General features: G+C 41.8%; 1 protein-coding gene across 1 annotated transcript in view; it reads left to right on the top strand.

Annotated features, from left to right (window-relative positions):
- The window catches only part of NELL2 (neural EGFL like 2), a 155,167-nt gene that overhangs the window by 5,532 nt on the left and 132,408 nt on the right, over positions 1-17,227 (top strand). The window contains exon 3 of the mRNA XM_062612647.1: positions 16,612-16,762. Coding sequence (XP_062468631.1) covers positions 16,612-16,762 — 151 coding nt within the window. The remainder of the gene's footprint in view (positions 1-16,611; positions 16,763-17,227) is intronic.

The raw sequence follows: 17,227 nt of genomic DNA, 5'->3' as shown, positions 1-17,227 counted from the left end.
TTCCAGCTGAGCCTGCTCAAAATATTGCTGTTCCCAGCTGTTTGTTGCCACCTGGGAACTAGAGGTTACTGTCCCCACAACTTTGCGAAAGCAAGAGATCATATGAGCATTCCCATGTCTGCTGATGGCAGAGTTGGCCAGCGTCGGGAGTGAACCTGGCTAACTGCAGTGACATGGATTAGAGAGTCCTGTAAAATCCCCTTTTGCTAGTTGTACTTGTCTCCCAGAGGAGCAGTAACAGACAGCTGGGGGGAGAGGATGCTAATGTTGCCAACTGGCATGGCTGACTGCAGAGTCAATACCTATCTGCGGCTTTTTCTGCCTTGGAAGCAAGCTGGTTTCTTTCAGAATCACTGAATCCTCAAAATGTGGGACCTCCAACATAGCGATCATCTGTAGATAATAACTCCAAGAATTTTTCAGAGACAAAGAGAGCCCTTCACCCCTTAGTTTTCAGAAAGACTGAAATAATGGAGTTTAATTTTGGTAAATACTGGAATGTGTCTCAGTGTTAGAGGTGCCTAATGTGAGCAATTACCCTATGACAACGTGGTAGGCAGAGAGATCCAGGGTCTGCTGTATCTGAAGCAACAGCTTATGTTTTCTTCCCAGTGGTTCTATCCTCTTCCACCTCTGGCATGTTCCAAAGTAGCCTCCGCACCCATGCAAACAGTAACTGCTGTGGTATGGCACTGCCAGGGTGGTGATCGATGCTGCTGGGGAATGGAGCTGGATGTTGAAGGAGAGCCCTGAAGAGCTGGGCTGCTTCTGTTGGGGCTTGTAGAGCAGGGATTGCTGCCATGATGTATCCCCTTGCTCCAGAAGAACTGAATATTTGCCATCCTCTTCCTCCTCCAATTAGTAGTGGTGCCAAGAGGAGGTCTTTGGGAAGTGTCTGCTGCCTGAAGAGCTTGCATAAAAAAAGGAGGGGAGGTAGTATGAGAATCCTGCATTCAGCTCCCATCCTAAACCATACTGAGTTACAAAGCATGGAGAACTAGGCTGCACTTATCCGCTGTGTAACCATACGCTGCTGAGTAGTCATGAATATGTCTAATACTGGAGAATGTGCTGCTTGGCAACTACTGCCATGCTGGCTTATCAGTGAAATAGAAGTGGAAAAAGTTATGGGAAGAAAAAACCTGAAATGTTGTAAACTTGTGATTGATGCTTGTAATGGTGCAACAGAGGGTGAGAAAGTGAATGGGAACCTAATTTTTGGCAGATAACAAGGAAATGCAGGCTTCCAGAGAAGAAAATCTTGTGATCCCTGTATGTAGTCATTAGTGCATAGTTGATACAAATAATGTTAAAGGAATGACAGGAAACTTGGCTTGTAGCATTTGGGGATTGCCGCTGTTAATGCTGAAAGTTTCAGAGTGTTGCTGAGAGTGTATATTAGGCACATAAAACATCATGAAAGCATAAGTGTAGAACAATAAAGCTGTTTTAAGTACTGCTTTAAAAGTTATGTCATTGTTTATGACAAGAAAAGGCATTTCACATGCATTTCTTTCCTTTGTTTTTGTACAGTGGGCTTTTTGGGGGGAGGGAAAGGAAGTAAGCAGAAATTAAATATTCCCTCAGTTTTTTTTAATACTTCTGTCTCTTGCCATATGTTTTGATATGGGCTGTTGTCATAGAATTACGGAATGGTCTGGGTTGGAAAGGGCCTTAAGATCATCTAGCTCCAACCTCATGCCATGGGCAGGGACTCACACTAGACCATGTTGCCCAAGGCTGTGTCCAGCCTGGCCTTGAACACCACAAGGGATGGAGCATTCACAACTTCCTTGGGCAACCCGTTCCAGTGCCTCACCACCCTCACCCTAAAGAACTTCTTCCATATATCTGACCTAAATCCCCCCTGTTTAAGTTGAAACCCATTACCCCTGGTCCTGTTGCTACAGTCCCTGATGAAGAGTCCCTCTCCAGCATCCCTGTAGGCCCCCTTCAGATACTGCAAGGCTCCACTCACCTTTCAGTCTCTTAAGTTCTTATAGAGCATGAATTCTGGAAGAAGCCTCGGTGTGGGGAGAGGAATGATGCCTTCTTGCTGATGTAGGCATTGTCCCTTACCTGCCCAGATGCGCTAGGGAAATGTTGCCAAGCAGTGTAGCTTCTATGGCTTTGCCTGGGCTTGGTGGGACAGCTGGCATTTCCAGCCTCTGCTACTCCAACCTTTGGAGCAATTTAGTATCCATGTTTACTGATCGGTGAGGGTGTGACTCCATTTAGAGGGCTGTTGTGATTGTGTTCCCATGGGCTTGACACCGGGCTTTTCACAGCCAGGTTGTACCTAATATCTGCAATAAATTGAAGTCCCTGGGGGTTTGTTTTCTACTGGGACAATGCTGATTCTCTAAAAGTTTTTTTTTTTAAGGAGAACTTGGTTGTTCAGGTTAATTCAAATAACCATGATCCCTTCATATTTTCAGTATCACCCAGAACAGTTCATACTGATGAATAACAGATAAAATCACATTTGCATTGTTCCTACCTTCACAGTGAGGCCTCTTCTAAAATGCTGCAAGTACAAAACCCTTGTTGAGCCTAGTATTATCTCAGGGCTTGACCTGGTGTATTTGTTGGAAAACTGAAGATGAGTATGATGTGCTTGTATGGAAGGCAAACACATGAAGAGGGTGTCAGTATGGTGGTGCAGGGCAGAGCCCTGGTTTGTGCTCTGAAAAGGGTCAGGATGGAGGATTGGGGGCCAAGGATGCCTCTCTCCGAGTTGGTGTTCCCATCAGAAGCAGCTGAGTGCAGATGGCAGCTCACCGGGCAGCTGCTCCTGGCAATGGCCTTGTCTGAAGCTAAATATGTGATGTTGACAGCAGGACAGCTTCTGTCCTGTGTGCCAGAGAGAACCCAGGCCCTACAGCCTGTGTACTCTGAGAGAGGGATGGTGACTTTTCTGGGAAGCTGTCACAGCCCATCTTTCTGTATTGCTGGGGGAGGATTGCATTTGCAAAGGGTAGTGACAAGGGAAAATGGGGTCTTGCTATCCTTATGTAATTGCTTTTGCTGTGACATAGTTCTGTAATCACGAAGCATGGCTGAGACTAGCTGGGTTAATGGTTTTTTTGTGGTTTTTCCCCTCCCTGCAGTGTGGCTTGTTCTCCAGTGAGATTCACAGAGGACCACAGCATTTCCTACATGTCCTTTCATCAAAATCAGTCATAATGTCTTTTTTTTTCCTACTGCTTGCTTATAAGATGTGGGAAATAGGTTTCTTACTTTCCCCTGCCTTGCATATGTTCTTCTAGTCTGTATCTTCCAGGGCATATAGGTGCTGGCTTGGAAACATAACTCCAAGAATTGCTAACTTCTCTGCTTCCACTGAGTCTTAAGGGAGGTACAGAGCTTAGTTTATAAGTTATTTAAAACCAGTGGGTAAGAGCTGGAGGTTATATATAGCTGTCATGGGAAACTGTACTTCCATGTAGTGATTCTTCAATTCCTTGAGTATTGTCCCATCTGGTTGTTTGCCAAGGTGCAGATCTCCTACCTGCACTGCTGCAGTACAGCTGAATAAGCGGTAAAAAAATTATTTTGCACTGACTTTTTTTTCCCTGTCAGTCTTTTGTCTCAATTCCTCTGTATTTTGTCTCAGAACTGATAATTATTAACTGATAATTTTTCCATCCTCATGTTTGTCCAAAGGATTTCTTCTCAGGAAAATCTGAGAAGAAATACTTTAATTTTGTGGGGTTTTAGTTTTTCCTTGCCTGGTTGTGTTTCCCATCATAAATACCCACTATGAATGTTCACTCAGGTATGCTAGGTAGATGTTACTGAACTTTAAAAACTTAAAACAAACTTGTAGCAAATAAGTTATTCAAGTTATAGCCCCATTTATGGAGTAAATGTATTTTTTTGTCTTTTTTTTTTCTTCCCTTTTAAACCATAGAATCATAGAATTGTTTGGATTGGAAGGGATCTTCAAAGGTCATTTAGTCCAATCCCCTGCAATGAGAAGGGACACCTTCAGCTAGATCAGGTTGCCCAGAACCACATCCATGTTTGGGTGGGGAAAAAGTGCTGTAGCCATTTTCAACGTGGAATAATTTTACAGCAAAAAAATTCTCATTATTTGTTATGTTTGGCAACATTTTGTTTGCTTTTCCTTTTTAGGTGCATATGTTTTTGGGGGTGTGTTTCCTATGTTTTTTGGGGGTGTGTGATGCTGATGACTCCAGAGAGAAGTGTGAGTTTAGAAAACTGACGTTTTTGTTGCGCCATCTTGGCAGATGCTACTCACAACTGTGTTGTTGCAAGGTGCTAAAGCAATGGGCATGGTCTAAAAGGAAAAGTTGACTAAGAGAAAGTGTTCATAAGGTTTTTAGCAGATTAGCATATTTGCAGCAGCAACAGCAGCATTGCTACAATAGACTGTAATATTTCCAAAGGAGCCATTGCAATCAATATTGCCAGTGATCCATAACTGAGAAATCTTTTAGTGGAATTTGAGTGGCAATTTCACTTCTCTGAAAACATAGAGGGAGTATAATAAGAAAAAGTCCTCCAGTTTTAGAGCTGGGCTCTCTGGTAGAGCAATGTTTATCGTTTCCCCAGCTTAAATGGTTATTTAAATATAATAAGAGGGTGTTAACATCCATACTGTTTATCCTATCAAGAGAAGGTGACACATGCCAGCTTTGACTCCATGGCTGGAAGTCTACCAGTCTCTAAATACAGTTGTGTAATGATCCAGAAAGTTCCAAAGGAGCTTTTGGGTGGTCAAAGTCAATAAGTACTATTTTAATCACTCCCTAAGCACGCATTTGTGTATTGGGCCACAGCTGTTCCAAAGGCACTCATAAGATTTCCTGTAACATTGGCTAATATCCTTTGAACTTGAAACAGTCTGCAGTTTGCTCAGAACCCATTCAAGGAGTGGGGTGGACTTGAGGAAAGCCCTGTCTACCCTGTTCAGTGATGATCTCTTAAGGATCCCTGCATACACTGTTAGTGTTTGAAGCATAAGGAAATGTAGTGAGATCTGGGAGCTTGAGTTTTTTTTAAAGCTGAGATTGCGTCTGGGTTATTGCATTCACTCTGGGTTTCTCTAGAATTTACTGATACTTTTCTGAAGAGAACAACATCAAACCTGATTATACAGCAAAAAGGACTGGTTTACTAAGAAAGCTTTTGAAAGAGCTTGTGCATGTACAGCTTGTCCAAAGAATGACAAAAGTGTTGTATAAGTGTCTACTATTAGAAGATTATATAGGAATTATTTAATGTTTGAAGAGGTAGAGGTAAGAGTAACATAATGATGTTATAAATAGGATTTAAGATAAAAGGAGACTTTCACAATGAACTAGTTTAGATTGTGGAATAGCTACTGAAAGGAAGTGATGGAAATCTTCAGACTTTTGATTTTGTAGGAGACAGCATGAAATAAAAAAACTATGAAACATTAGCTATGTTGTAGTCATTGTGTGATATTGAGTTAATGTGCTAAGGATGGGATGGGTGTAAGTCTTTCTGTACTCTGGAGATTGGTGGAGCATTGGTGGAATTGTTGTATAGGGAGAGATTTTCAATGACACAAAGGGGCATCGAACACCTGATACTCAGTAATCAAACTGGTGCCTTTGAATTCTCCTTAAAACTATTCTTTAGGGCACTTGAGTATCTTTTAATGGTACTCAGTTAAAACGAGTCTACAAAAGCAAAGAAATGGGATTTAAAAGCGTTTCTAATTTTAACTCGTCCAAGTTTATAAATTGGGCATATATTTAGAACCTGTAGCTGATTCACTGGGGCTAGCAGGCGCATTCACAGAAGTATGAGAGCCATTAATATATGGCTTAAAACTTCTTGCCGGGGAGCCTGAGCTCTGGTCCTCCCCAGCTTCCTTGGTACCTCTGGCAACAGTAGCTTGTCTCCCCTTTTATGTGCTTTCTGTCAGTCTGCCCTTCTTATAGCTGGTTTGTGTGTATAGTATTCCTTGGTATCCCTACTCTTTCATGTTCCTGATTCAAAATCCTTCTAACCTTTCCTATTCCAGGCATCAAAACAAGTATCACATCAGTAGAGATTTTCCCAAGAATGTCAGTATAGCTGGTGGCATGGGTGTCCCTCTTCTCCTCTTACGTGTGGTCTCTCTACCACTTACCCCTCATTTCTGCTGGTAACTGAATTCTATTTACAGTCTCCTGCCTTCTCCTGCCATCTGCTGCTGTTTGCTCAGTCTGCTGCTGTAGACCTGTGGCTAGCAGCAGAGTTGTTGGATGTGTCTGGCATGCTTCAGATGTAATTTTTTTCCGCTGGTAGCCTCCTTCTCCCTGCCTCACTGTGCTGTTTTTGCTGTGGGGAATAAAGGTTTGGGTTTTCTGGAGCTCTAAGTTGTGACTGTTGACCGTTCTTGTGTCGGAAGTTACTCTTGCATGGAAACCACATCACTGTGGTCATTTGGGAAATTAGGATGGATCTCTGTCCTGGGTTCAGCAGTAGCAGTCATTTGTCTCCTTGGTAGCTGGTGCAGTGCAGTGGTTTGACTTTCGGCCTGGGAACAGAGCTGATAATGATGTTTTGGTTTGGCCAAGGACTTTGTGAGCCTCATGCTCTGCCAGGGAGGAGGGGAAGCCAGGAGGAAGCAGAGACAGGACACCTGACCCAAACTGACCAAAGAGGTATTCCATACCACAGCACGTCATGCCCAGGAGGTAACTGGGAGTTAGCTGGAAGGGCTGGGAGACTGCAGGGTTGGAGGAGGTATGGGTCGGTGCTTGGTTGGGCTGGGGAGGCGAGTTATTGGTTGGCGGGTGGTGAGGTGTTGTATTCTCTTCCCTTGTTATTTTCTTTATCATTGGTGGTAGCAGTAGTGATTTGTGTTATACCTTAGTTACTAAACTGTTCTTATCTCAACCTGTGGGAGTTGCATTCTTTTCGATTCTCCTCTCCGTCCCTCTAGGAATAGGGGGAGGGCAAGAAGCGGTGGGGGAGTGAGTGAATGAGCTGTCTGGCTGGGTTTAAACCACAACAATCTTATACTAGTGCTTCAAGCTCACTATTGTGCTGTATGAAAATAAATCAGCCTAAACACTTAGAAGTTTGGAGAGCTAAATGTAATTAACCCTAATGTGGGTAAAAAACAGTTATACCCTACAAAGCCAAAGGTGACTCTCAACTAGGATGAGAGATCTGAACCTTTGCAAAGAGGGATAAACCAGTTCTATTGGGGGAAAAAAACATAAACCTTCCAGGGCATCCAGAAACAATTGGGGTTGGGCTAGGTGATCTCATGAGGTTTCCTCTACCCGAAGTGATTCTGTGAAACACAGTCTGCAGGTGGTAGGTCCTCAGGAGCAGCAAACTGATCACAGGGAAAGGAGGTTTTGAGAGAAAATGACTGAGCAAAGAGCATGAGTAGGTCTTGCTGACACTTGCAGGGTGAGAAACAAGAGAGGGAGAGCTGTGGTGTGTTGCTCAGAGGGTACAGGAGTATCTACACCAAACATTATCCTAATCCAGAGGTGCCATGGTGAGTGCTGATCTTTTACAGTGTGTCATTGCATGACCCAGTTCACCCCTGGAATGTATCTTTGGGAAGCTTGAATTGTGTTTTATCCTTCTGGAGAAGGGTTGTTAATGTAATCCAGCTGCATCTACACCTAGCATAACCTGCTTGTATGGTTTATTATTGCCACAAAGTTTGTACTTTATTGTTTTTAATTGATAAGGCTTTGTTTACCTTCAGTAGCCTGCTTTTTCATTTGGAAAAGGCTGACAACACTGTTTCCTCCTCATGTCCTCCCCGTTGTCACAACTTGCATAGCTTTTTCCATCTTAACCATGCTGTGTGACTGGGGACTAAAAGTAAGTTCAGTCTTTTAGCAGTTCTCATGTGTGTCATGCCCTTATTACAGTAGCAGTAGGGCTGGAAGGCAATGTTTTTCTTATGCTCTTCAGTCTGTGTCGCAGTGTTAACAGCATTTCTTGGTGTGATATTTTTGTTTGTTGTTAGGTCAGTTTGCCACAAAATGCTCCTATGACAGTATGCAGCCAAGCATAACTTAGGTGCATGTGCCGCAGATGGCAGTAGCAAGGCAAACAAGATAGGCTTAATTTTCTCCATAGCTTTCAAGGTATTCTCAAAGCAGCTTCTAGAAAACTACTTTGTGCCTAAAGGGCTCTAAATGTGTGCATGTATAAATGCAGATACATCTTTATAAAGCTATAGTAGCTGCAACCTTTTAAAATGTAGCTGGAACCTGTCTTGAAATGGAGAAGCAGACAGAAATCCTTCTCTAGGTTACCTCTGTGTCCTTGTTCAAACACAATAGGTTTTATAGTGGTATTGGCCATGAAAAGCCTAATCAACATCATTGTAAGTAATATTTGATACTACCTATGAGGGATCGCATAAAAAGAGTCTTCAGAATTTGAGAGGAACTGAGAATAGTACTGGAATATAGACTAGAGAAATTTGGTAATCAGAAAAGTCATTGCATCGTATAATTGATAACCCGGAACCTATAAATCACGAGAAGACATTACAGTAATAAATACCTGGGGCAGAACTTACTATACATCGCACATGTTAATTTTATAGGAGTGGAATTTTTATAACAAGAACAGAAGTCATAATTTATCTTCATCACTTTATCATGTAATAGGTCCCCAATGATTAGCACCCTCTCTCCTGGTGATAGTATCTGACTTAGTTACAGTGAAAGGGGTAGTATTTCTTATGGCAAGGAAGAGTGGTTTCCTGTATCATGTATGCCTTTAAAAATTTCTAATTGTGTTGATGTGATTCCGCATGTGTTGATGTGCACATTCCATATTATTCCTCTTGGAAATGTTTGGGAGCACACAAAGATGTTTTCTTTAGCAGTTTGCTGGGAGTTGTTTTAGTAACGATCTAGTGTCCTAGGATCTGTATTGCTTGCAATACAATTGAAGCAGCAAATCAGCTGCTTCAACCTCTTGTGATAAGATTACAGACTTCTAATCCAGACACCTATACATTCAAAGTTCAGGTTGTCCTGAACCTTTTAGGTTTCTTATCCTTTCATTTGCAAAAGGTTTGAAAGATCATCAGGAATATGCTATTGTAGATGCAGTCACTAGAACCTTTACTGTATTTATTTGCGTCTTTCTTTATTTTTTGTCTACTGAGTCCAAAAGTCATGAAACCCTCTGTTATGGACTCTACATACTTTTGGAAGAGCATATTTGACTTGTTGCAGTGCAGCTGGGCTGCTTTACCTCACAGCGAATGGTTCCCACTTGTAATCCTGGTGCAAATTCCTTTGCTGAAGGGACCACAGCCAAGGGAGGATGAGAGATGTCTAAGCGTTTTAGCATTGTGCTCTGACAAATTAACCCTGAGATTGAGAGGGCTGTGATACCTAGTCCTGATGCTCAAAGGGGTGTCTACAGCGGTGTAAATCCGTCACTTGTTCTCCCTTCGTCAATTTACCTATGTCATACAGATCTACAAACCAAGCAAAGCTGCCCTCTATGGCTGTTTGCAGTGAGCTGCTGATGTGCTGAGACACACCACCACTGAAAGGACATTTCCCTGATCTGTAATCCAGGCAGGGGATCATGCAGAACAGCCACACTGTTCATTTCACAGCTTCACCGAAGCAGCTGGATTCTGCTTGTGTACTAGGTGGCCAGGCTGGAGGGAAAGATCTACCTTCCCCATTCGACACAACACATGTTCTAGTTGAGTATGTATGAGCCGTAAAGAGTAATTTCATAGCCCCAGTCTCAAGATCATCTCAGGGGGCTGTCCACGTTTTGAAAGAGCTTGTTTGTATTTTGGTGGCAAGCACCTGAACAATTTGTTTTGTAGTCTCACAGGGATGCAAAGGAGGCTGTTTCAGCAAGGGTAGTCAGTAGCTGGGCTGTGGGAAGGTAAGCTTAGCATTACAGAAAGATTCAGCTTGATGTGACTTTCCTTGATTTCTAGAAGAAGCCAGTACATAAATTGAGAGGCTTAACCCAGCCACTAGTATAATCACTGTCAAGCTAGTGTTGGGTCATCTCTTTTGCAGAATGCTTTTGGACAGATTTTGGTGGTACTATTCTTAATCTACAGTGAATGCATAATATATTACAGCTGTAGCTTGCCTCAGTCGTATTTTTGCAAGCTCTTTCCTAAACAGTCATCCAAGTCAGTGCCAGGAGCTGGCAGAAATGGTTGAGGTCTTGCTACCACTCAATTATCTCATTCTATCACATTGGGTAGAAGGTTTTCCCCTATTAATTATGTTCTGGTTTAGTTTCATGTGCATAGTTGTCAATTTTTAATGTTCCTTTATGTTAAAAAAACCCTCAAAAGTTAAAAAAGCAAGTAAACAAGCTTAACAAACCAAGCAAAAATTCCCCGGGGTTTTTGACCATGGAGAAGAAAACTTTACAAACAAAGCACTTTGAATGAATGATTACTTACGCAAATGCACAAACTACTCCCAATTAGACAAGCAAGTTAGGTCCTTAATAATGTTTGGTTATTTCAGATCAGAGACATTGCAGCTGTATTCAAGCATGTGTGTTGAAGCTCTCGGTACCTTTTCACCCTCTTGTCCCACAGTGGATTTGTGTTCTCAGCTGTGCCCAGATGACTTTAAACACACAAGCTTGTGTGCTAGAGTTCTGGCCAGAAGTGATATGATTAATGTTTTTTGAGGATACAAGTATGAATGGTCAATACAGTTGAGGGAAAAATGTGTATATGTGTGTCTGTTTAGAGAAAGGTCCTTCTTTAGCCTACTGCATCAGTCCATTGTGACTGGTAGGACTTTGCGTATCATTTGAGTTGGACGACAGCCCTTGCTGGATGACACACCAAAGCTGTAGCTGACATTCAGAATAGAGAAAGCTACAAAACAAAGGCAATTGGAACCTCCCCAAATGCTGCAAGAACAAACTGTGACATTTTCCCCCTTGTTTTCATTTGATTTAATGATTTGGCTTCAAGTCATTTTTTGTTTCAATTGTTTTATTTCAGCTGAAGTGCATTTTGCCCTCCTCTTCTCCTTCCCATCCACTGCAGTTCTGTTTGCATGCATACTCATTGAGGCATTTATTTAATGGAAATAAGAAGGGAGGCACACAGGACTGGTGGTCACTGTGGTGGTGTCTCTGGGGTATCCCAAAGTCTTAATCATTCAACTTGGAAGGTTTACTCAGGTGCTGAGTCCCAGCACTTGTGAGTTTTTGTTCTGGTGTGACCAGGTCATACCCAGTTTGTAAGGAACACTTGGGTGCATAAAGTTCTAGATCTAGTGGGATCCTGACATATGATTAGAATTGTAGTCCTAGTATTCACTCAGACTTGGGAACTGGGCAGTGCTTCTGGGCCCTTGGGAGTGGCCCCATGGGACCTGTACAGGGTCAACGTTTACCCCATAACTTGTAGTCTTTTAAACTTGATGTGGAAGTACACCACATTCCCCTAGACTCCCACAGAGCTCCTTCATGCAACCTTGGAGAAATCAATCAGGTTTGTGTGGGTTTGGAAAAAATTTAGCTGCTCCTGTTTTGCTGTTCTCTCTGAAATGATTTGGAAACCATGAGAACAGGATGAGCAAATGTGCAGGAAAAGTAACTCAGAATGTTTTATCAGCCATTATCTTATGTATCAGTTCAAATAATCAGGTGTATTAAGAAAAACAAACAGGCAAACCAATCAACCTTCCCACTGAAGTACCTAAAGCATAACACATCTAACAAGGGTTTAGTCTATTAAAGGTTGTTTTGCTTCTTTCTTTCTTCAGTTTTCATTACAGGAATGCAGCTCCTGAATTTGAATGCACCGTGCTCCACTTAAAAAAACCTGCCGTGCCCTTTCAACCTTCTAAAGATTCTGCTTCTGGGTTGGCATTGCTTGCTGCCCCTAGGCTGGGAGCAGCTTAGCCCAAGTTGGCTATTTAAATAAAAGAACATTATAAAGTAAACAGTCTCTTGTTGCTGTTTGTAGGCTGTGTGAAATCCCTAGTTAAGGAAAAGGCCAGTCAAAAATTTTAGTATGGGGAGGTGATGCGGTGTGAATGTATGCTTGTGACACTGATCCCAACACGTGTAGGAAAATGAAACAGAATCAAGCTAGCCTTATTATATTTTTAAGACCCTTTTTAGCCTGTAGCCGTTCTTTTTCTCACAAACCACTAAAATTTAATTTGGGTAGTTCAGGAAACCTACGGTCAGATGCAGAATTGATTTATGGATGCTGCTATTAAAAGCTGATTATGTGCACACGAAACAAACTCTGAAGCTCAATTAATTAGTATGCCTCCTTCAGAGACTGTTCTGCAGGAGTTTGTTTTACAATTCAGTTCATACAGTGTATGTTTAGCTTTAGATGCATTTCAGAAACTCAAGAACACACCCTTTGCTAAGACAAGTTGTCCATTCCATTTAGTAGAATCATAGAATCATAGAATCGTTAGGGTTGGAAAGGACCTTAAGATCATCTAGTTCCAACCCCCCTGCCATGGGCAGGGACACCTCACACTAAACCATATCACCCAAGGCCTCGTCCAACCTGGTTTTGAGCACTGCCAGGGATGGAGCATTCACAACCTCCCTGGGCAACCCATTCCAGTGCCTCACCACCCTAACAGGAAAGAATTTCCTCCTTATATCCAATCTAAACTTCCCCTGTTTAAGTTTTAACCCATTACCCCTTGTCCTATCACTACAGTCCCTAATGAAGAGTCCCTCTCCAGCATCCCTATAGGCCCCCTTCAGATACTGGAAGGCTGCTATGAGGTCTCCACGCAGCCTTCTCTTCTCCAGGCTGAACAGCCCCAACTTTCTCAGCCTGTCTTCATACGGGAGGTGCTCCAGTCCCCTGATCATCCTCGTGGCCCTCCTCTGGACTTGTTCCAACAGTTCCATGTCCTTTTTATGTTGAGGACACCAGAACTGCACACAATACTCCAGGTGAGGTCTCACAAGAGCAGAGTAGAGGGGCAGGATCAGCTCCTTTGACCTGCTGGTCACGCTCCTTTCAATGCAGCCCAGGATACGGTTGGCTTTCTGAGCTGCAAGCGCACACTGAAGCCGGCTCATGTTTGTTTTCTCATCAACCAGCACCCCCAAGTCCTTCCCTGCAGGGCTGCTCTGAATCTCTTCTCTGCCCAACCTGTAACGGTTTTTATTATGAACTGGAAAACATCTGTAATGAATGGCTTGTCCTAAACCCATATTTGCATGTAGTCTTTGCTCTGTGTGATTTAGTAAGGTAGTGCTGCTGCACATAGGAGTCTTCCTGCTTACCTCCAGGAAGTTCATGGCTGCTTCCAACACCTTTTTTGGGGGGCAGGTGGGGTGTCTGGGCTAGTTAAAGCTGGATTAGGTTGCCTCATATGGCCTCTCATATGTTTTCATGAGTGCAATTACCACCATAAGGATGAGGAGAAGCAATTAAAGGCTAGTAATAGAACAAAGGGTAGAACCACCTCTTTTTGCAGCATTTTTAGGCTGTGGAGTGAGTCCTTTTGAAAGTTAGACTTACTGTCTTGGTTACAGCACAGTAATTATCATCTCATGAGCATGAGTGAAGTGAAAATATCTTCACTTGACACCTTCAGGGAACACTTGCATTTCTTAGGTGTTTGCTGCAAAGCTCTGACTGCAGATTGTCCCTGAGGGGAGAAGATGTCCTAGTTGTGAGGGCTGTTGCAAGCACAGGGTAGAGACAAACACTAACTTTGTCCTCTGAATGGCTGAGTTCCTGCAGGTCCTATGGTCAGTGGGTTTCTTCATGGAGTTTTCAGATTGCTTTGAAATGTTAGATCTTAAAAGACTTGGTTTTCTGTGCCTGTTGCCAGCTGATCCACCTCATAACAAGATGTTGCAGCCGAAGGCTGACCAGCACCTACGTTTGTCTGTATCCTTGTAAATTGTTATCATTGCCAACCATGGCATGAATTAATTCTCTCTTCCTCGAGCCTCTTTCCCTCAGTTTGTTGTATTCTTTTTTTTTCAGTACTTTGGCTAAATTGAATATCTCAGCCCAGCCTCATGTGTTACCATGTGAGGGTTATTCCTTCCATAGGCATTTCCATGCTATAAACTTCGACCTGGACAATGAGCACAATGTGCTTTGAGTTTGTATTTTTTTGTTTCTTTTGTTGTCACTTTGAACTTCATTCTTCTATAAAGATGGAGTGTTAACACTGTGGATTTGTGTGTTGTGGTGTGGTCAAACCAAACACATACAGTGTTCTAGGAAAGGAAATGCAATACACAGGTATCATGGCTAGAGACAAATTTCTCTTTCAAGCTAATAGTTCTCTCCTTATTTTTGCCTCTAATATGAAAAGATTTATGCCTTTGGTTTTGTGTATTAGAAATGTTCACAGTATAACATTTTTATGTAACTGTTGAAAAACACAAATTGTTATCTGAGATATACCAGTTTGATTTTGCAAGCTATTATGGAAGAAGTTCAGTTCTAGTAAAGTGTTTTCCTCTGGTCTTAAAATGATTACTAGAAACCAAATGTCAAGAACAAGCCTGAATCGGTATTTATGGAGCACAGCTGGTGGTCTGTCAAGCACCTACCACTGGTGTTCAAAGGCAATTGGAATGAAGGATTTGCAGTGTTGCCTTAGTGTAAAAAGAATGGATCTAATAGATCAAGGACCCTTCAGTCGTTTTCTTTAAGAAATCCACCTGGTGCCTGCCCTGAGCAAATGGTGTTGGTGCTTCATCAGAGTAGTAGTAATTCAAAAGGCTGTGTAGCTTTTTGGTGCAGCAAGTGTGAACTGACTTATTTGCAGTACCAAACTGGAATGGCCATGTGTTTAGGCAGTTTAATGCTCTAGAAGTAACGTGACAATAATCTTTATATATAGGCTTCCAGCATGATCTAATCAGATCTCGATGCTATTGTCTATACGCAAGAAGACAGTCTAAGGCCATGATGAATAATTATAGGATTAATATAATTATAAGGTAATTATATTAGGAGAAGATTTTATAGGTAAAAGGATGGAAAACTCTCATCCTACTATGTCACAGGGGTGACATGAGTAAATCTCAAAAAAGATTCCTCTCTTGAGGGTGGAGAGGCAACTCTGTTTCCCCGGCCAGCACCACTGGAGCAGTGAGGACTGGGAGGGCTCTGGAGAGCTCCACATGATGGCAAGGGTTTGTTTCCTTGCTAAAGAGCTGGGCATCTGTAGTGCAGTGTTTGCATCCCAATAGTTCCAGTTAGAAAAAAGTGCATGTAGGAGGGGGAGATAGATAATTATGTGTAACTGGAACTGGCCTTGTGTAATGTTAGGGGTATATATACTTTCTTTCATCAGTTACTAATGAGAATATCATAGGTGTTTGATATAATTTTCATCAAAAATGACTTGAGTTCAGCCTGGTGTGACAGTGTGCAGGAGCTTGGTTAGGACTTCAGGGTTGCACAGGTTGTTTAGTTTCTTCAATGCATATTAAAAGATATTCCTGGTCCATGAACCACAATAACTGTTTGCTGTTAATGCAGAGTAGCGTCTTCACAGGTAGAGCTTAAAGACTAAACCTGTTTTTAAGAACCGTGGTGTAAGCGTACTTGAGAGCTCAGCATCCATCACTGCCAAAAGAAAATCACCTTGTGGAGAACCTATTGCAGTTAGCTCTCTACTGCTGTTGCTGTTCTTGAATTAGTGTCCCTGAGTTAGAGCAGGGTGGTCAAATTGCAATGACAAGAAGCTTGTGGATTCATTTAGCTCCTACACAGTTGATTACACATGCTAATGAATTGATTTTGTGCATTAAAAATATATATTATTTTTTTTTCTAGTATAATGTACTGTAGAAAACCTTGGGAATTGTTTCTTTAACATTTGACATCTTATTTTGTAAATTCTCTCTCTAGAGGGCTTAAGGCTGGGTCTTTTTATTTTCTATGCATGTTCTGTGCAAATTCAGCAGAAACGTTGCTTCACGTCTTGGTTGTGTGTGGGGTTTTATAAGCAAAATCTTAATTGTGTGCGTGTAATTACTCTAACAAATGTTCATGACATCCTGTGCAAGAAGCAGCAGCAACATGCTGCACAACTGGAGTGTATAGTGATTAATTAGCAACAATGTATTTTTAATGATGGTGAGGTTTTAAGTAAATTTATAACTATTACTTAAAGCCGAATAAATTGAGTCACCCAAGAGATGCTGCTCTTTTTAATTCTATTTTTTTTCCTAATTAACTGTGCACAGCTATTAAGCATAATGTTTTTGTAGAAGTCATTAAGAAGTTGCCCAGGTCATGCTTCACAGCTTAAGTTCATACCCAGTGTTGTCACTCAGTCCACATTTTGGACGAGATATTAAAGGTACCATCTGGCCATCCACGGAGAAAGTAGAAGGGTTACGACCCTGTGTTAAAAACAAAACAACCCATCCATACCCAGCATAGAATTTTCTAGGTGCCCTAGAAAATGTGTTCTCTTCCACTGAAATGGATCCCATTGATCGTACAAGCTGGTGCTTAAAATATCTTGGTCCCTGCTTTTTCCTGTCTGTTCAGTTGTGCTCCTCAGAAGCGCCTTGTTATTTTGTAAGCTCTCTGAGTTGGGGATGTAAAGTAAAACAAGATTTTATATGAGTGTTTTTTCTGTTTCTTTTGTTTTTTCCCCCCAGATACTTCAAGAAGTGTCAAGGCATCTCCAGAAACAGCTGAAATCTTTTTTCAGAAGTTAAGAAATAAATATGAATTCACAATCCTGGTGACCTTAAAACAAGCCCATTTGAATTCAGGAGTTATTCTCTCTATTCATCATTTAGATCACAGGTAAGTAATGCTATCTGTATGCTAGTTAATGAAGGAATGTATATTAACACAGTCAAAAATTGAGCATAAATTAGAGCAAAATTGTTGTGTAATAGGTCATTTGAAAATATTTATAGTAGGCATATTGTGCAGATTCATGAAAATTCACAAGTCCAAATCAGTGAAGGGATAGTGGAACAGCTGTTCACTTTAAATGTCTCTTGCAACTGAGGGCATGAAAAGCCAGTTCTCTCTTGTTATTCATAAGCATAAGGACCAGATGCTTAGCTGGTGTAAAACTGTCATATCAATACAGCTATGCTGATTCACAAAGCCTGGCCCAGTACATCCACCTCTTCACCAGTTGGTATTTAACACTGCAAGCAGTGTAAAAAAAGGCAAAAAATCCTAAATTTCTGGGCTTACACCTCCCATGAATGGCAGAGCACTTTATTCAAAATGTTGTCAAAAGCTAAAGTGAATAAC

The sequence above is a fragment of the Pezoporus occidentalis genome, unplaced genomic scaffold (genome assembly GCF_034315485.1).
Source record: "Pezoporus occidentalis ecotype Australia unplaced genomic scaffold, CSIRO_AGI_Poc_V1 ctg100, whole genome shotgun sequence".
NCBI lineage: Eukaryota > Metazoa > Chordata > Aves > Psittaciformes > Psittacidae > Pezoporus > Pezoporus occidentalis.
This window is presented reverse-complemented; position numbering and strand designations above follow the sequence as displayed.